This window comes from Monodelphis domestica, chromosome 2 (assembly GCF_027887165.1).
Source record: "Monodelphis domestica isolate mMonDom1 chromosome 2, mMonDom1.pri, whole genome shotgun sequence".
In the NCBI taxonomy this organism is placed as follows: domain Eukaryota; kingdom Metazoa; phylum Chordata; class Mammalia; order Didelphimorphia; family Didelphidae; genus Monodelphis; species Monodelphis domestica.
In genome coordinates, this window is record NC_077228.1 from 228,218,009 (window position 1) to 228,239,526 (window position 21,518).

Here is a 21,518-nt window from a genome sequence, read left to right on the forward strand (position 1 = left end):
AAGATAAGGGTTCAAAAAAAAGAAGCAAAATAGTTAACAGAGGGGATAAAAGTTTACAGTTTCTCTGATAAAGATCTCATATTCAAAATATATGAAGATGACATGTAAAACTCAGTGGAATTGTTGGCTACGGGAGGGGTATGGGGGAAGGGGAAGGAAAGAACATGTATCTTGAAATCATGGAAATATTCTAAGTTAACTAATTAAATAAAATTTTCCAAATCAAAATATATGAAGTACTGATTCAATCTATTAAGAAGTAGAACCATTCCCAAATAGGTAAATGTTCACAGGATATGAACAGGTAAAGGAAGAAATCCAACATATTAATACCATATAAAGCATGTTCCAGATTACTAATAATGAAAGAAATATAAATCAGACAACTCTTAACATCCCCCCTGATTCTAATCAATTTGGCAAAAATTATCCAAAAAATAATAAAATAGTTGTTGAAGGGACTATGGGAAAATAGGCACACTGACATACTATTGAAAGAGCTTTCAACTGGACCAGCAGTTCTGGAAAACTATTTGGAACAATACTTCAAAAGTCACATGCCATATGACGTAGGGAGACCATTAACTACACCTTTACTCTAAAAAGATTTTTTTAATGAAAACAATCCATATTATGAAGCATAAAGTAAGTAAAAACAATCTTTCTTGTAGCGGTAAGGAACTAGAAATAAAGTGAGAACCTCTCAGACTAAGGAATGGCTAAAAAAGTTATGGTATACAAATATAATGGAATATCATCACATCTTAAGAAATTATCAAAGGGGCAGTTTTAGAGAAACCTAGGAAGGCTTTATTAATTGATATTGAGTTCAGTGAGTAGAGCTCATATTATAATTAATACCATCACAAAAACATTGTTTAAAACAAAAACTAACAAAAATTTAAGAACTTTGATCAGGAAGCCACAATTCTAAAGAACCAGTGATAAAACTTGTTATCCTCGCCTTCTAATAAAAACAAAATGAACTTCAGGTATAAAATGTGACATATATTTTAATAATGGCCAATATGGAGATTTGCTTTGCTTGACAATCCAGACTGATATAAGCATTTTGTTTTTTCTACTTTGAAAAGGACATTGAAGCATTTTTTTTTAATGCACAGAAAAGAATATAAAAAAGGTCAGTGGACAAACAGGACAACTTTGAAAATATGTTGAATTTCAACATGTTATTTTCAAAGTTGTCTTGGAAAACGAATCCAATGGGAAAAGATCCAAATTATAAATGGTATAGAGTGTTTGTACAATCTCTTTTCTTCTGATCTGCTTTGCATATGAAATTTTGTTGTTTGTTTTTGTTTAGTTGTTTAAGGAGACAATAATTTTTTAAAGGAACAGGCCATTTCAGTTATACATCACTAGTGTTGATCAGATTTCTTCTCTCTCTCCACCATCTTCTTTGTAAAGAGCAGGGTTATAAGGGGTGGGAAGAGAGTATGGAAAGATGAAATGAGAAAATATGTTATGATAGAGGAAAATAAACAGTTCATAAATCAGTTACATTCACCCATACAAAAACGGAGGGTAACAGAGTGGATTAGAAATTAGAGTACAAGGGGGCAGCTGGGTGGCTCAATGGATTGAAAGCCAGTCCTAGAGACAGGAAGTCCTGGATTCAAATTTGGACTCAGACACTTCCTAGCTGTGTGACCCTGGGCAAGGCCCTTACCCCGCATTGCCTAGCCCTTACTGCTCTTCTGCTCTTCAATACACAGTATTGAGTCTAAGAAGGAAGGTAAGGGGTTAAAAAAATTAGAGTACAAAAGTATGTTCCAAGAAAGATATTTGAAACATAGATTTCATAGAGTTAAAATAAGGGACAGAAATAGAATTTATTAGGCTTCAAGTGAATTCAAAAAAGATGTAGTAATTATGCTCTTAGACAAGACCTAAAAAGACATGGTTAAAGAAGAAAAGCAGTAGATTGCATTACACTTAAAGGCACTATAGATATTGAAATAATATTAATATTTAATACTAAGTAAAGAAAAAGTTAATCAAATTATAGGAAAAAATAAACTATTAAATTATAAGAATTGAAGATGCCAATGTATCCTCTTCAAACTTTTCTGACCTAGACAAATATAACAAAATATAAAAAATAAAGAATTAAAGACCAAGTAGAATTTCAGAAATCTTAAATATAATAGAAAACTAGTTTTTGTGAATGAGAATTGAAAGGAATATATTAGCTATTTATAGCATCTTTACAAAAATTACGTGTCAGAGCATAAACAAATACCAAAAAAAGCAGAAATATTAAGCACATCTGCTGATGACAGTACAATAAAAGTATAATGAAGGAAGGGCATTTGAAAAAAAAAGATTAAAATTTAAATGTAAATTAAATAATTTAATCCTATTGAATTGGTAAGTCAAAGAACAAATCATAGAAACAATAGATAATTTCAACAAGGAAAAGGTAACAATAAAAAAAATGCCAAAACTTTAGGATGAAACCAAAGTAGTCCTGATGGGGAAATGTATCTCTAAACACTTTAATTAACAAGAGAAAGAAGAAGCCAATATATTTGACATGAAATCTAAAATGAAATAGGAAAATAATAAGTCACAAAACTCTAATCAAACACAAGATGTAGAAATTCTGAGGAGAAAAAAGAAATTTCAAGGAAAAGCATTGAATTGATGGCTAAAACTGGGAACTGGCTTATAAGAAAAGTTAATATAATATCTAAACTATTAATTAATTTGTTTTTTTTAAGAGAAGAAATCAAAATTGCTAGCATAAAAAAGAAAAATGTTTCACCTGGGATGAAGTAGATATAATTAAAACTATTTCAAATTCTTTTGTTCACTTATACACCAACAAAACATAACTTTAGTAAAATGGATGAATATTTACAAAAACTTGAAGAACATTTAAGTATTTATTATTTACTGGACAAACCATAAATGAACTGCTTAAAAAAAAAAACAGAGTAAATTGATTTACAAGTCAATTCTATTAGAAAGACTACCCTATAATTGTGAAAGACTTTTGAGTTGTAATCAATGTAGTGACTAATCATTACTTCCGAAGACTGACAATGAATCATGCTTCCTCCTCTTGGCAGAGGTGACAGACTAAAGATACTGAATGAAATATACATTTTCAGAAACAGTCAATGTATAGATTTATTTTGCTTCATTATATTTGTGAAAGGCTTTGGTCCAGAGGAAGTTATTGAAGGAAAGGAATAAGATAATAGTCATACCAAGAAATGGGGAAATAGCATCAATTAACCATTAAAAACCTACACAAATAAGAGCATATGGGGAGAGTGGAAAGCAGATTAATATTGGAGTTAATATGTTAAATTTGAAATAAACTTTATATGTGTTTACATAATTACACATGTAAAATCTACATCAGACTACCCAGGGTAGAGGGATAGAGGGAGAAGACTTGGAACTTGCAACTTTTTATGATAAAAGTTGTTTTTACATGTAATTATGAAAAAAAAATTAAATTTTAAAAATAAAATTTAGACAACAGCAAGCATCATGTTTCATTATATTTCTCTCCTTCGAATGAAGAAAAGTGCTTATTTATTTTTGTCAAAACTGCAACCATAAAAAGGGAAATTGAAATTAAGCCATGGAAATGAACTCCAGGATAGTATCATGGGGTTTTAATACAAGAAGAAAGTTTTTGGTTATGATAGGAATAGTAAAATACAATCAGAGAAACTAAGCAAAATATGTCATCCATCTAGGAATCTATAGCCAGAGGTGGAATTTGAATCAAAATCTTCCTGGCTTTAAGACTAGTTAATGTATTTATTAGATTATGCTGACTCTTTTTAAAAATGAGTAAATATGGAGGGGAAAGAACCTAACAGTTATAAGAGCCCTTTGGGCAACAAAATTAAATTAACAAGAATTTTAATAAGTGCTTGCTGTGTACCAGCCAATGTTCTAAGCTCTCTGTTCTCTGGTCTCAAGGAGACTCTCAAGGAACTCACAATCGAATGGAGGAAACAACATGTAAATAACCATTTATTATCAAGAAATATACAGGGATGTAGGATAGGTAAGGCAAGGCACTAACATATTAAGAGAAAACCAGGAAAGCTTCTTGCAGAAAGTAGGATTTCTTCTTTTTTTAAAACCCTTATATTCTGTCTTAGAATCTATATTAAGTGTTAGTTCAGGGCAGGACAGTAAGGACTAGACACTAGGGGCTAAGTGATTTGCCCAGGGTCACACAGCTATGAAGTGTCTGAAGCCAAGTTTGAACCCAGGACCTTTCATCTTTAGGCCTGACTATCCACTGAGCCACCTAGCTACCTCAGAAGGGGAGATTTCAGCTGAGATTTGAAGGAAACCAAGGGATCAGTTTCAATGATAAGAACATTTTCTATTCTAGTTTGGATAACTGTATGTCTCTCTCCTTCTCTTCTCCAACTTCCTCCTCTTGTTTAAATAGGCTAAAGGTGAGACTCACCAGTGGAATGGCTTGTGATTTTTTTTTCTTAACTAAAACATTTGGCCATCACATAACTATTTCCTTGAACACACTTTGCTGATGTTCACTGTGAAGTGTAACCACTTCCCTTTTAGAGTTGTTTGTTTTTCAAAGCTCTTTGCATCCTGACCCTGTTCTACTTTTCTAGTGTTTTTAACTCCCCTCCATGTATACTCTACAATCTACTCTGCCAGCCTTCCTACTATTTTTTGTATACTCCATTCCATTTCTTAACACTGAGGCTGTGCATTGATTGTCCCACTGTACCTGGAAGGCTGTGCCTCTTCCCTGCTCTGGTTTCCTTCAAGATTCAGTTCAAATACCACTTTCTTTTTTTTCTTTTTTTTTAATTAAAATTTTTTAACCAATTACATGTAATAAATTTCCACTCAAATTTCCCTAAAGTTGTATAATTAAAATTATCTTTCTCCCTCCCTTCCCTTCCCTTCACCATCCTGGTGCTGGCAGATGATTCAATCTGAATTATACATGTATTATCATGCAAAACTGACATTTTTATAAATGAATATTAAATTAGATAAAATTAATAAATTAAATAAAAACACATTTTTGTAAATGAATAATCTTATAAAACCAGAACCCCAAAACATAAACCCAAATAAACCACAGTGAAAAATCGTGTGCTTTCATCTGCACTCCTACTACCACAGTTCTTGCTCTAGAGTTGAATAGAATTGTCCTGGATCGTTGTATTGCTAATAATAGCTATTTGATCAATCCACAATATTACTGTTACTGTGTATGATGTTCTCCTGGTTCTGTCAAGCACCACTTTCTGAATGAATGAAGCCTTTCCTGGTTTCTCTACTTCCTTCCCCTCTGAAATTATTTGCTATTTGTTTTGTGTCTTATACACCTATGTATGTAAATGTATTTTTATAGAATTAATATGCACATGTACATGTCTATACCTACTTGTGTACATGTAGTATGTCTACACATCTACCTAGACACCTTTCTCATTAGAATGTAAGTTGGTTGAGGGGGCAGCTGGGTGGCTCAGTGAATTGAGAGCCAAGCCTAGAGATGGGAGGTCCTAGGTTCAAATTGGGACTCAGACACTTCCCAGCTGTGTGACCCTGGGCAAGTCACTTAACTCCCATTGCCTAGCCCTTACCACTCTTCTGCCTTGGAGCCAAGACAGATGGTAAGGGTTTTAAAAAAAAGAATGTAAGTTGGTTGAGAGCGAAATAATTTCATTTTTGTCACTGAATCTATAGCACCTAGCATGTGATAAAACATTCAATATTTCGATCAATTGAAAGGATTGCCAGAATACTCCTAGGACTGATTGGTACCTCAAAAAGGCTTTTGATAATATGATCCCTCCCCACTCAAAAAAGGGGGTCCATAGTGTCAGCATCCACATAGGGACACAGAATGACAAATGTGATTTAACTCTCCTAAGAGCAAGTACCATAACAGCTTAGGCAAATTGAAAGGAGGGATAGAAGTCCTCTGAAGGATGGCTTTGGTCCTCAAAGTTCAGTGACCAGCTCCTGTCCTTGCCATAGTTACTCCCAGGCAATGTATTTTTTTTGTAACGTATTCTTTCTGAACATCAGGAGTAGGGTCATCAGAAGTAAGCTCTGCTGGTGGGATTTAGACAAACTCTACTGCTTCTGACCATCATTTTTATCATTGCTTCCTCACCAGGGAGGTAACTGATACTGTTCCAATCCCAGATCTCCCAATGGCTACCTTTGTAGTACCTTAGGCAAGTAATTTTGCCTCTCTGGGCCTCAGTTTCTTCATTTGTAAAATGAATAGGTGGGCTTCAAGGACCCATCTGGATCTAAATCTAGAATCCTATTTCCCCAACTTTAGTACAAACTATGTGTGAGCTCAGGAACAGAGTGACCCAAAAGCCCCAACTGACTACAGATGCTTATGAATACATTCACTCACTTTGATGACTCAAGGAGAGAAAACCCAGGAATCTGGCACCTCTCTGTTGATGACTCATAAATCTAGATATCTATTCCCTGTCTCTCCTCTGAACCTTACACTGACATCACCAATTGCCTGCTGGACATTTCAAACCATATGCCCCAGAGCTACATCAGACTCAAAGTATCCAAAACTGAATCTGTCCAAGACCTTCCCCCACAATCTATCCTTCTTCCAAAGTCCCCTTTTTCTTTTTGAAGACACCATCTTTTTTCTAGTTCCCCAGATTTGTAACCTCAGTATCAGTGATTTATCACTTTTCCCTCCCCCCACATAGCCATTCAGTTATCACTTCTAAATCCCTTCTCTCTAGCCCAGGACTTCATTACTTCTCTTAGATTAATGCAAAGGCTTCCTCAGTGGTCTCTCTGACTCCTCTCTCGTATCTTCAGACTGTTCTGTGTATAGCTTCCAAAATGATTTTCTTAAGTATAGATCTGACCATATCATCCCCTTCTTTGGCAAACTGCTTTGGCTTCCTACTTCCTCTGTGATCTCCTTGGTTTTACCTTTTTAAAGCCTTTCCCAACATTTCCCCAATCGATCTTTCAAGGTTTATTATACATTTTTCCTCATCTCACATGATGATCCAGCCAAACTGACCTTCTTTCTGTTTCTTGAACTGCCCAGCTCTTGAACACGAAATGAACTTACTTCCCTCCTTACCTTTTTCTTGCAGAATACCTCTTTCTCTTCAAGATAGTACACACATACATATGCGTGCACACACATACACACACACACACACATATACACACACCCCAGAATGCTTTTCCCAATCCCCTCAACTGCTAGTACCCTCATTACCCTCCTCACCAGACGACCTTGTAGGTAACTACCTGGCATTTATTTGTACTTTTCTCCTTGTATGCACTTGTCTTCCCATTAGGATTTAAGCTACTTGTGAGCAGGGATTGTATTTGTATCCCCAACACTTGGCACAATGCCTGGAACTTCATATGTAGTTCATAGAGTTGTTATGGGGATCATCTGAAATCTTATACATACTTGCTTACTCATTGGGGAATTAATGTGGTACAGTTCCAATCCCAGGTCTACCAATTCTTATATTTGTCAAGTAACTTTCCCTCTTTGGGCCTCAGTTTCTTCATTTGTAAAATGAACAGTTGAGATAGAAGGATGAATAAAAATATGCAAAGGGGCAAATCTAGACATTTAATAAATGCCCTAACAATTTATAATATAATTTATATAACATTTATATTTATATAATATATAATATAATTTATAATATAACATTTATAAATGTTCATAAGAATAATGGGCTGGAGATGGAACATCTAGGTGGTTCAATGGATTCAGAGTCAGGTCTAGAGAAAGGAGGTCTTGGGTTCAAATATGGCCTAAGATATTTTCTAGCTATGTGACCCTGGGCAAGTCCCTTACCCTCCATGACCTAGCCCTTACCAGTCTTCTGCCTTCAAATCAATACACAGTATTGAGACTAAGCCTAAAGTAAGGATCTTAAAAAAAAAAGTAATAGATTGCATCAAGAAGTGAGTTATCCCTCTCTGGAAATCTTCAAGTTGAGACTGGCTGGCCATTTGTCAAGCTGTGGTGCCTAGCATACGATAGATCTGGAGCCTTGACTTCTTAACAGGCAAGTGATTCTACAAGTCATTTTACCTCTATATGTTTCAGTTTCCTCATCCATTATTATAATATTAATCAATATTATCTCTATCTTTTTATACTTTTACTTTCTCTTAATACTAAAGAGTAACAATAATAATAATTAGTAGTTTAAAATACAGCATTTTAAGCTCTGTAAAGTGCTTTACAAATATCACCTTATGTCATCCTTTTAATAACCCTGGGAGATAGGTGCTATTATTATGCCAATTTTTATAGATAAGGAAATTGGCCAATAGCAGGGTCCACAGCTGTTTGTTTGTGGACAGATTTAAATTCAGACTTCCTGATTCCAGGTCCATCTGATGTCTTATTGATCAAAGTAAGATGGCAGCCGTTTAATGAGAGGTGAAGTAACATCAAACCTAACTCTTCAGCTTCTAAATTTCCAGTAGCTAATTCAAATCTTGTATTTCCATTTGATAACAGCTGTGGTGAAAATGCAATTTTTGTACTTATACTTTTTCTACCCAAGTCTCTGGGGAAATAGGGAAAATAATCTGGGATGGGGCTTGGGGGGTGGAGTATAAGGTTGGAAGAATAATTAATCTATGCAGTATCAACTTTTTTCTTTTAAATTTTCAAGGCTTTTTCTCTGCTGTGTAGGAGAGGAGAACTCAGTGATAAACTTTCTTTCCAAAGAGTTGGTAATCCCTTTTTATACTCTCTTGACCTCTTCCCTATTCCTTTCTCATTGTAGACTCTAGCCAATTCAGTTCAGACACATGGAACTGCCTACACTTGCTCTGAAATCTGTTGACATTCTTTAAAAAGTTGCTTGAGGTGGAATAAAGCTTTGGTATCTCACACAGCTCACCCTTCCCCAACAGCCATCTGTAATGTACCCCTTAATAAGAGCAATGCCATTCCCATATGTGCAAGAAACTGCAGAAAAAATTCAGTATATCTAGATGAAAAATATTTTGGGAACCAAGCTTCTTTTCACAAAATCAGCCTACTTCTGGAAGACTTTGGGGTGAAATTTTGATTTCCTCAGCACCTTCTTGGTAGCTCGATAAAAATAAGGGAGTGATATTCTTTTAGCTATCAGCTTTTTTAAATTTTATTTATTTAATTAATTAATTTTGAATATTTGTCCATGATTACATGATTCATGTCCTTTCCCTCCCTTCCTCTTATCCCCCTCCCGTAGCCAATGAGCAATTCCACTGGGTTTTGCATGTCATTGATCATTAGCTATCAGCTTCTTAAAATCAGGGCCCAAGCCTTGCTAAGGACAGAATTCTAAAGGAGTAGGATGATCTAATTATCTGTGAGTGGAATAAACATTGTGAGAGCCATGATTATGTGTAGTCTCTCCATCACTGGACTGGGGACCATTCAAAGAGGGGAGAGAGCATTCACTGTCTAAGCATGAACCTAGGTCAGGTAGCACAGCTCACCTAAAAAGGAGGAAAGAAAGGAGAGCCCTGCCAAAGTGAATTAGGGAGGTAAATGACCTCCAATCAGTCAATACTTATTAAGCCACTACTGTATGCTGGGTACTGTGACAGGCATTTGGTCAAAGATGCAGTTTAGATAAGATATGATCCCTGTTCACAAGGATCTTATAAGCTAGTAGGGGAAACTCTAGGAATACATCCCTTTGCCTAACTTTGTTATTTCTAACCTCGCTAAGTTGTTGTTTTATTTTTTTTAAGTAGCATTGGAATGTATCCCTTTTTAAAAAAGAATTTCTCTTTTGTATTTTATTATGTGAATTTTACATTGGGAGTTTTCTACTTCTTTTTGTTAGGATTTCATTTATATTTTATTTATCTTAGGATTTTTATTTGTTATTTATATTTATATTATTTAGGATTTATATTTGATTTATATTTATATTAGGAGTTCTTAGCCTTTTTGTGTGTATCATGAACCCTCTTTTGGAAGTCTAATGGAGTCTTTGGACCCCTTCTCAGAATAATGTCTTGAAATGCATAAAATAAAATGTATGATGTTACAAAGGAAACCAATTATATTGAAATACAGTTATCAAAATATCTTTTAAAAGCAATCAAGTTAAGAAAATTTAAATACATGTATGCCATTCTTTTAGAAAATTCAAAAATAGATAAATTCAGGAGTGATTAGCTGAAGATTACTTTGCAAAGTAATTAATCTCAAGGGTCCCATCAAATAGAAGCTCTCTACATACAGAAGCAAGGTTGTCCTGTAAATGCTTAATAACTATCTCTACAGAAAAAAAAATGCACACAGCAAGCTTTTAAGTTTAATTTAAATTAACATTTTCTTAAGTCTAGATAATCAACAAAACAATAAATCAAGTTTTGATTTGTAGCATTTGCAGATTTTCAAGGTGTAAGTGCTCACACTGAAAATTTTAATAGCTCATGAGTTCAAGCTGCCTTCAGCAAACCTCTGTGTGTATGTGTAAGAGGCTGAGAAACTTCTAAGTTTAAAGGTTTAACTGCAAATGAAAATTAGTCATCAGCAAAAACCATCCCTGAAAATATAATGTAAATCAGTGGCAAAATATATATGATTCTATCTGCAAGTTTCTGATTTACTTGTGGTTTTTTCAGGACCATGTGTATTAAATGAAGCATAAAGTAGCCTAAATAGATAAGTTTGCCCTTGATTTATAGTGCTCTGTGTTCTTTGCATACTCTGAGGAATATGAAAATAGGTAGACCCATTTGTTAAGAGCATTTGTGTTCTGTCAGGGTGTTTTTGAGTGGAATTTGACCCAGGCTGTCCACTACCAGGGAGATTAAACATACATCATCTTTTGGAGAGCAGCCCAAAGTACATTCAGATAGAAATATTAGCTCCTTTATGGATGATCTCCCTCTCCCCAAATGAAGTCTTCCCAAAATTTGGATTCCTTTCTGCTCATTCCTATAAGAGAGAATTGCATTTCTAAGATGTCCTACACTGAAGAAGCTTTAGGTGACTTCTCTCCCTCTATGCCCATCTTATATTAACAGGAACAAAACTGTCCCCAAATTCCTCCCTGACCTTAATGGAAGTAAAGGTATTATTTTAATCTCTCCTAAATGGTTTCCATTACAGTTTATAAGAATAAAGCAACTAAAAACTTTTGCTTTCAGTTTCTGCACAAAGTCAGGGAAAACTTAGATGAATAAGATGAAATGTCTTTGGAACATATGATGCATGGGGAAAATAATTTTTAATATAATCGTTTTTAAAAGGAATGAGTTGACAAAAAGATGGTAGTTCTTTAAACTTGAAAATGATTCTTTAGTATTTCTTAAAATATATTTAAGTAATAATTATAAGAAATTAAGATTATAAAGTGCTAACATTGATGGATTGTGTTTTTAATTGATTAATGAGATGTATGTGAATTTATCATGAAGTAACATTTCTTACTCTTTTGCTTTTATCTTAACTTCCTAACAAAAGAGCATGTTCTTTGCTTGGCCAGACTGCTTTTTTAACACCTTTGATACTTACTTTGCTTGTGGATAACTTCTCTGATTGAAGATAATGATAGAGGTTGGGAGGAGAGGGAGAATTACATGCTGAGTAAAGTAATGACTTAAATCATTAAAAATTTCATTTAAAAAACTGAATCAAATGTGCCTGGAGACACACATAACTACACTTCTTCTTGGCCGGGTACCATGTTGAATCATATCATGAGCTTCTGGCAAATTTGTCCTTGGCAAGAGAAATGAATTTCACATGACACATGGCATGTTATAAAAATACTCAAAGCCACATGATACAGAAAATATTTAAGGAAAAATTCCAGCTGTGAATGCCCACTCTAAATTTTCACCAAGCTACTTAGGGATTTGGGTGGTAGATGACTGTCGTGTCTTTTGTTGCCATCAGAACATCTGTCGAATACAATTTCATTGTAAAGGGACATGTGAAAGGCTGAAGCTATGGAATTTAATTAAGCTGAATGAGCAAGAAAGAAATGTCCATAATGGTAAATTGTGGAAAAGAATCCCAAGAAGGACATTATGTATTACAAAAGTCAGAGAGGAGTATCTTGTTCAGCCCTTTTTCAATTAGGTGAGAAATTAAATGCCCTGAAATCAGCTAGTTGACCATAACCCCAAAATCATAATTATGTTACATACCATTTTACCTGTGGAAATTTTTGCAGAAACAATAACAACTATCTTCAAACAGATGGGGCTGTGAAATTTACTATCAACCAGTTCAATCTGGCATAGCTTGCATGATCTGATACTGGATATTCTTTCAGAGAATTTGCACACACAAAAAATCCATATTTAGTGAGAATTAACACTAAGCTTCCTGCTATTTGTGAACAAAGATTATTTCCCTGTCTTTTAAAGCATGTCTCCTCTAGCAATGAAAATGTCTTCTTGTTGAGTGTACTATATTAAAGAGAATAATATCAAAATCTCTTTCAAAAGGGCTCTGGAAGGTAAGTTAAAACAACAACAACAACCCAGAAGTATTCCTGAACCTCTCTTCTTGATGAGATCTTCTAAAAAAAGCTTTTTTTAGAAGATCTTTGCCTCTAGCATTGCCCACATACCAACACTTTCCATCTAGTTCACTTCACAGAGATAACTTGAAACAATTTCCACTCTTTCCTGAGACTTCCTTTGACTTAACCTTGCACTCCACCCCACCCCAACCACCGATTCCCGGCTGGTTCAACTAACTTTATGACTCATGTTTCATAAAGTTAGTGGATTGCCTGCTTTATCGAAACCTCTTTGGCTTCCGCTACACTATGCCTTTCCCTTAAAACACTCCTCTGAAAGTTTGCATTTAATAATGGAAGTTGCCATCATCTTGACCTTCTTTCAGATATGACAATGGATGATGTTCGGGAATACGAGAAAAATATGCATGAACAAACCAACATTAAAGTTTGCAATCAGCACTCATCTACTGTGGATGACATAAACAGCCTTGACAAAACAAGTGTATGTAGATTTTTTTCGGCATATCACCCATCCCTTCACAGATACGCCTATTACATGCCCTCTGAAGAAATACCAAAATCCTATTTCTTAATTTTTTCATACACAAAATACAGAAAAATCTCATTACTTTTGGTAAAGAATTTGAACCACATCTCAATTGGGCAATGATAGCTTAGGGACCTTGCTAACATTCTGGTTGCTTTAAGGCCACTTAACATTTGGATCTTGTTGTGGTCATAAAGCCCAGAACATGGAAAGTAAAACATCTTTCAGCCTTAGTAGAATTAGAAAATCCTACATGAAGACAGTGGGGGAAAACCATCATTTCACTGGTTCAAAAATCTTACTCTGGGTCATTGGTGTTTATAATGCAATGAATTCTCAGTTATCTAAAGACCAAGGACACAGATAATTAGAAACATCAAGTGACTCAGAGATCACTCAGGTTTGTTTGAATATACCATGCAGCTTTTTACACAAGTTTGACTTTGCTAGTTTTGTTTCCTTAGACTAATCTTGGAATTAATCCTCCTGTTCCACATCTACTTGGGTCTATAAGAGATGGGGAAATGATATGAATTAAATCTAGTCTTGGATAACTAAAAAAAAACTGACAGATTTAATACTTTACACATGCACAGTAAAGACTTGGCTACTTTAATATTTTTGTGGAGAGGCAACTTTGAAGTCAAGAATTTGTAAGTTGTTCTGTCTCTGATATGACAAGCTGTGTGACTATGGACAAATCACATAATCTCTCATCTCCCCCAGACTACTCTCCAATATTATAAGTTATAGCCAAATTGCTGGTCTGATTTGGTGGAAGGAATTTCCATTCTAAGCACAGGTGCAGAGCCATTCCTCCTCCTCCCCCACCAAAAAAAAAAACGCCAATGTATTATTCCCTGAAATGTGTAGTTTATAAATGTTCTCACTCAATTAATTATGCTGAGATGGGGAAAATAGGAAGAGACCATTTTTTTAAAGACAATTCTAATATCATTTATATCTGTCTCTGAAATGCTCCCATCTAGCTAAAGCTAGATGGATAAATGGACCCACAAGTATGCCCACTTGCCAGGTACCATGCCTGGTTTAGTAGTAGCCCAACTCCTGAATTCTAGACTATTGTATACAATCCACAAAATAGACAATGTGTTTTGGGATAATTAAGACTTGGCTTTAGCCATCAGTGAACACTTTGGATCTACAAAGGCCTTCTTTGTTGGCACTCTGCCCTTTTACTGTTACAAAATAAGCCTGCTTGGGTTCTCTGTGTGTGTGTGTGTGTGTGTGTTTTCTTTGGGGCTACTGGGTGTCTTTTTCCCCACTGGACTCACACATCCCCCTTAGATGCATGTGAGAGAATCCAAAGTTGGATTAGACCTGATTGTCTGTCCCTCTTTTTCATGCATTGATTGCAGGAGACCACTAAACAGAAGCTTAGTTTCTTTCTCAATGAAGGATAAGGAAGGATTTTTCAAGTTCATTTTACCACTATGTGGCCATAAAGCAGAGCCACTATGGTAAGATTAGGCGATTTTTGGAAGGCTGCTTTCAATTCAAGTCAACAAAAATTTCTTTGGGGCTCCCTGTGTTTGCCATAGGTCATGGAAGACTAGAACAAAAACAAGACACTTATATTATAGGTTTGGTTTTTTTAACCCATACCTTCTGTCTTAGAAGTGATACTAAAGTATATGTTCCAAGACAGAAGAGCAGTAAGGGCTAGGAAATTGGGGTGAAGTGACTTGCCCAGGTTCACACAGTTAGGAAGTGTCTAGAGCCAAATTTGAACCTGAGATCTCCCATCCCCAGGCCTCACTCTCTATCCACTGAGCCAGTTAGCTATCCTTATTGTAGGATTTTAAAAGAGAGTAAAACATATAGCTGCTTAGCTCAGCTCAGCTCAGCTCAGGGGTTGCTTATAAAGGAGGACTACATGGAGTTTGCACAGACCAAAGTTAGGCCATGAACAAACAGTCTAGCTGGCACAGTCCAGTAGGGAGATGCCCACAGTTTGATGATCTGGAATTCATTCTGAGTCCTCTTGGGAGCAAGCCTTGGAAAGGAGGGTAGAAAAGGCCTCAATTAAAAAAAAATACCTTAATCAGGTACTATAACTGCTTTATTATACTATATCAGAAAGAAAGAGTAAATACCCAAAACAAAATGGCCCTCGTTCATGATTCTAGAGAAACATATTCAGAATTGTGGTCCTTTTGGGGGAATCCCATAATAATCCAGGAATCATGTCCTTTCAAACCTAAGAGTCCATCCCTTGAATGAATGGAAGCACAGGGCACTGTGAGGAAGACCACCACCCTCTTAGTCCTACAAAAACTGAGGAGGTAAAACAATTCTTCTTAAGGAGATAGATTCAGAGAGGGTCAGAGAGGCTCCAACCTTTTACACATAGCCTGGGAGACTCTACCTTTGTCTGAGGAGGAAGTAAGGGCAAATGAAACGCAAGAGTCAGCCTTCAGCCTCAGATCAGGGCAAACCTATCCCTCCACATATACATTGGAGGAATGAAAAGAATCTTGCTCAGATTAACCACAAGCAGTTGTAATACACAGCCAAAGACCTGGACAATTTAAGAAATAAATCCCAGCACTGGCCAGGAAGAGAAGTTGCTCTCCCGTCTTATTTGGCTCTGGGACAAGCCACAAGCCAGGTTAAGTTAACCAAAGTGGAATTCACAGGTCTAGACATATAAATAATTTGGACCCGCTTGCTTCACATTCAAATTGAAAAGACCCCAATCAGAGTCCTATCCACATTAGGATGGGTAAGTTCTGAGTACTCACTGCTCTTTTTGTGTATTTCTTGGAATTTCCTTAAGCTGAGGATGATATATTTTTTCAATATATATTATTTTGATAGCCTTTCTTGCCGAGGATCCAGTGTAATCAGGAAATGTTTCAAAGCTTCAGCTGTTGCCTTTATCAATAGAAAAAGGTGTATGGGAAATATATTTTAAAATCAATAACTCCAGACCATTTCTGAATTATATTAAAATGATGTTCTATTAGTCACTCATAGAGGAGTTGGCATAAGTATAGTATCCCCCAGAAAGGAAGGGGATTTTTCACTGGAATTTAAGTTAGACCAGCAGACTGACTCTCGGGTGGGAATTTCCTTCCTGTTACTATGTCGCATCTTAAAAAATAATAACAACAACAATGGGATTCTCATAGCCGTACCCGGTCCCACAGCCCTGACTACCTTTCTTAGCAGAGTCAGATTGATCCCAGACTTCCTGGAAAGACCTCTACCTACCTGAAACTCCCATTTGTCTCCACCAGTGGCCACCCCTAGAGATGGTTCAGGAAATAGTGACTGCTTTGCTCCCATACCTGAGGGGTAGAAGCATGTCAGAGTGGTTGTGACAACTGGAATTAGCACCAAAAAAAAATCCAGGGGCTTGTCCCCCTTGGGGGAAAAAAAGCCCTAGGCAAAAGTGGAAGAATCTCTGAATACCTCATCCTGCTTGGGTACCACTATTTAGATCCTTGGGTACCACAATCTAGAACTTAAAAGACAAGGGGAAATGTCCCATGATGGGACCAAATACACCTAGGTTGTGCTTAAGCAAACTATGTACCACAGAGGGAAGAAGAGGCTCTACCCCAGGGGGATGGTAAAATAAGTGGGAAAGAAATGTTTTCCTCCTCCCCGCCCTGGCATCTCTGAAATAAAAGGGATTGGAGAAATAAACCACCCAGAGGACCAAAACCACCTCCTCTATTGTTTGGTCTAGTGTCAGATGCTCTTGTTGGGTCTGTTTTAATTTGGCTTTCTAAATTTGAGAGTGAAATAAGAAATTCATTGTTAATCTGTTTATGCTTATGCCTTTGATTAACAGATGAGATAAAAGTTAAGTACAAGCTACTCCTAGTGACAAATGCTCAGTGATGAAGGATTAGAAGTGAAATCCCCAGTAGATGTGATACCTCATAGCCTAGGGGTGGACTGATTCAGTCACCAGTTCTTCAAAAAACAATGTACTCTGAAACACTTTTAAGCTTAATATAATATAATATAAATTATTAACATGTTCTCTATCATTCTCTTGTTAGAAAATCTACAAAGCAGTAAATTACGCACTGATTTGTAGTTTGCTGATTTCTGAGTTGTAAATGCTCACAATGAAAATTTAACAATCAGCGCTCTAGCAAATGCTTAAACCAACTATTCTTAATTGTTGAGCCTGCCCCATTGGATCAACAGCCATGGTCTTAAAGGTACCCAACCCAGGCCTATTCTTTCTTAGGAATACCACTAAGGTCCCATTGAATCTTTTTTATTCCCTAAATCCTTACCTAATATATAGTATTGATATTGGTTCTGAGGCAAAAAAAGGCTAAGCAATGGGGGTTAATTGACTTGGCCAAGGTCACATAGCTGAGAAGTATCTGAAGTCAGATTTGAACCTAGGAGAAAGAGAGAGAGAGAGAGAGAGAGAGAGAGAGAGAGAGAGAGAGAGAGAGAGAGAGAGAGAGAGAGAGAGAGAGAGAGAGAGAGATTACAGATAAGAGAGAAAGAGATTTCCTATAAGAACAACCATGACCCCATTTGAAGTTTTCCCAGCAAAGATACTGGAATGGTTTGCCGCTTACTTTTCCAGCTTATTTTGCAGATATGGAAACAGAGACACACAGGGTTATTAAATCACTTGTCCAAGGTGCACAGCTAGTAAGTGGCTGAGGCCAGATTTGGACTCAAAAAAGATGAATCTTCCTGATTCTAAGCTCAGCCATCTATCCACTTTTCAGAATAACCATGTGGCTCACCTATGTCACTTCTGTGCCAGTCAGTAACCTTGTAGAATGAGATTTGTACACTGAATTTTGTTAAGCACATTTACTTCCTGCACACCTATCACCATTTGCAGTAATTAGTGACCTTGACCATCCAGATAGTAGGGACAGATGATCTGGAGGTAGATTGTGGTAGAACAAAAATCTGACCACAAGTTCAACATGGATGGGATGCCGTTTCCCAAGTAAAACATAAAAGGGGTAGATGTAGGGCCCTTTGTGATGGCAGCCACCTGAGAGAAAGAGTCTTCTCATGGGAACTTGTAGGAGCTGCCTGTCTGCCCCTCAGACTAAATAAAACCACAGGATGTGCTGCTTTTGCCCTAGGTTATTGGGCAAAAGGCCAGGAACCCCACTCCATGAAGGAACTGCATTAATTAATTACTGTGACCATGTAGCGTTTATTGGGCCACATCAGAAAGACTCAGTTCCTACTCCTAACAGAGTAGTTAAATTCTGAATGCTTAACTCCTCTTCTTGAGTTCCTTGGAATTTCATAAAATTAAGGATCATTCATTTTCATTCATAGCTGCTCCTATACAGGTTCCTAATGCAATCAAAAAATGTTTCAAAGCACAGGCTGTTCTTTATATCAAGTATAGGTGGGAAACTTATTCTAAGTCACCAATTCAAAACCATTTCAGAATTAGATTAAAATTATGCCTTAATAATATCCATGAAATGACAAGAAGGAGGTGGCATAATTGCTCCCACACATTTTTAAAAGTTTCAATGTACTCAAAGATGGGAGTATTACTTCTAATCAACTACGTTTTTTTTTTTTTTGCTGACATGTAAAAATCAAACCTTAAGTGCTTTTGGTATTTTCTGCCCCCTGCTGGAAAAGTACAGGAAAGTGATATTGATACCACTTTTTTTCAGAAAGTCATCTTTTTATTAAAGAAAAAATATTCATTTACCAGGCAATAGAATCATAGAATTGTAGATCGAGAGGAAGAAGGGTCTCCAATGGCCATCTAAAACTATCCCTTCCTTTTATTTTTCCATTGTGTGCATTTATACCTCAGAAATCATTAAGGAAGGAAATTGAAGCCCAAGGAGGTTAAATGATTTTTTTTTTTAGGATTGGTGAGGGGAGGGGGAAGAAAGAAATAGAATTTGACCCCACAGTATGCTCTGATTCCAAAGCTATTATTTCTCCATTGCCTCCTCAAATATTATCCTTTAATCTCTGTACCCCCATCCAGATTAGTTAGTGAAAACAGTTATATGAAAGATGAGACTATTTCCTTGAAACATATATATTTAGGGTCCTATGAAAAAATTACCAGCTTCCTACTGGACATTTCAAATTAGATGTCTCAGAGACATCTCAAACTCAACATGTCCAAAAGAGAATTAATTATCTTCTCCCCAAAACCTACCCCTCTACCAAACTTGCCAATTTCTATTGAGGACATCACCATCCAGGCTCCCAGCTTCACAATTTCAGCATTATTCTGGACTCCTCATTCCCCCTTTGTATCCAGTCAGTTGCCAAATCTTTCCCCTTTTGCCCCTACCAATATTTCGCAACTTTCCCTTTCTCACTATTCATGCAACTGCCACCTTGGTTCCAGCTCTTGTCCCCTCTCCTAGACCACTGTGGTAGCCTTATAATTAATTTTCCTGCCTTCAGCCTTATCTCCATTTTCATTTGCCCTCCACACAGTTGCCAAAGGGATTGTTCTTAAGTATAGAACATAAATTCTGACTGTTCCTTACTGCTTCTAGGATAAAAATATAAACTCCCCTATTTGGCTTTTAAAGCCTTCCATAGTTTGGCACCAGCCCACATTTCCAGATTTATTATGTATTACTTCTCTTCATGAACTCTGTCCCTCAACCAAACTGGTCCACTTGTTTTTCCCAACAGACCACCTTCCCTTTTTGGAAGCTATCTTCCTGCAAGGGTCAGTTCCAGTGCTGCCTCCTAGAAAGGAGCTATTTCTTATCCTCCCAATTTTTTGTGCCCTTTCCCTGACTCAAAATGTCTTATATCCCTCAGAAGAAAGCAAATTTCTTGAAGACAGAGACTGGTTTTTAGTTTTTTCACATTATTCCCCTAGCTCCTGGTCCAGGGATTTGAACATTATAGCACTATAATTCTTCCATGTAAGATTTATTCAATCCAATTAGACTAAACTGGTACAGGGAATATCAGCCAAGAAGGGATGGGAGATGCTTAAAAAATAAATTCTGAACACACAAAAGGAAATAATTCCAATGAGATTTGTCTGAAGAGTCCTATATGGATGGTCTGGGAACTGACCAACTCAGATTTTTTTCAAAGAAATATACAAAAGATGGGGCAGCTAGGTGGCACAGTGGATTGAGAACCAGGCCCAGAAACTTGGGTTTCAATTTGGCCTCAGATACTTCCTAGCTATGTGACCTGAGTAATGATTCTAAGACAGAAGGTAAGAGTTTAAAATATATATACGTATACATATATATGTATATCTATACAAAAGATAGAAAGAAGGCCAGGGAAAAGGAGACAAATTTATAAGAGCATGGCACTTTCTATAAAAAATAATGTTAGAGCTGACCATGTAAGGTAGGGATAACAAAAAGGGTAGCATCTCTTAGCTATTGAGAGAAAAAGGAAGATTGAAAAAAGGAGATACTGCCTTTGCTCAGAGTGGGGAGAGGATAAGGATTAGAGGGAACTGGGTTATTAGAAATGATAACAGAGAAAAGACAGAACTACTTAATTCTGCTTTGGTTTTCCTTTGCAGAGAATGTGATGTGTCAAAAATGACTGTCAGGAAGTTGAGAACCAATAAAATTGAGTAGCTAGTAAGAAAGCACCCAGTTTCTCTGAATGAATTCAAGTCACCTGCCCCAGTACAACCACATCTTGGGTACTGAAAGAACTGGCAGACATTATTGCTGAGCCACTAGCAGTGAGATCTTAAAGCTCATGGAAAACAAGAGAGCTTCTATGAGATATGGAAAATGGAAAATTATGTTCTGATTTTTTTAAATTTTTTAATTTGGCATTCTCTAGGCCATTGAGAAAGATTTTCATTCCTAGGGAATTTCTGAATGGATCATTAAAAGAGATTGCTAGTGAGCATCTAGAAAGGAAAACAAGAGATTACAAAGAGCCAAAAAGGGCTTATCAGGAATAGGTCGTGCCTGTTAATAAAATCAGAACCTGCTAGAAGGTCAATCTCAAAAAGTAGTTAATAAGAAACGACTGGGAGGCTTAGTGAATAGAGAGCCAGGCTTGGAGTCTGGAGGACCTGGGTTCAAATATGGCCTCAGATACATCTTAACTGTGTGACTCTGAGCAAATCACTTAACTCCATTTGCCTAGTTCTTGACTTTCTGGATTAGAGTTAGGTTTAAAAAATAAGTAATTAAACCTCCAGGAATTGATGCAGAGTGAGAGGAGCAGAACCAGGAAAACATTATACACAGAGACTGAAACACTGTGATACAATCTAATGTAATGGACTTCTCCATTAGTGGCAACAGTGACCCTGAACAACTTGGAGGAATCTATGAGAAAAAACTACTATCCACATTCAGAGGAAAAACTATGGGAGCAGAAACACTGAAGGAAAACAACTGCTTGAATACATGGGTCAGGGGTTATGGCTAGGAGGTAGACTCTACATGAACACCCTTATGCAAACACCAACAACATGGAAATAGGTTCTGATCAAG

The 21,518-nt window shown here is 36.5% G+C and overlaps 1 protein-coding gene across 2 annotated transcripts in view; it reads left to right on the forward strand.

Moving 5' to 3' along the window:
- PITPNC1 (phosphatidylinositol transfer protein cytoplasmic 1) overlaps positions 1 to 21,518 on the forward strand; it is a 424,023-nt gene that overhangs the window by 393,699 nt on the left and 8,806 nt on the right. The window contains exon 8 of one of the 2 annotated variants that reach the window (XM_056817273.1): positions 12,899 to 13,017. The exons of the other annotated variant lie outside the window; for it this stretch is intronic. Coding sequence (XP_056673251.1) covers positions 12,899 to 13,017 — 119 coding nt within the window. The remainder of the gene's footprint in view (positions 1 to 12,898; positions 13,018 to 21,518) is intronic. 2 annotated transcript variants of the gene reach the window in all.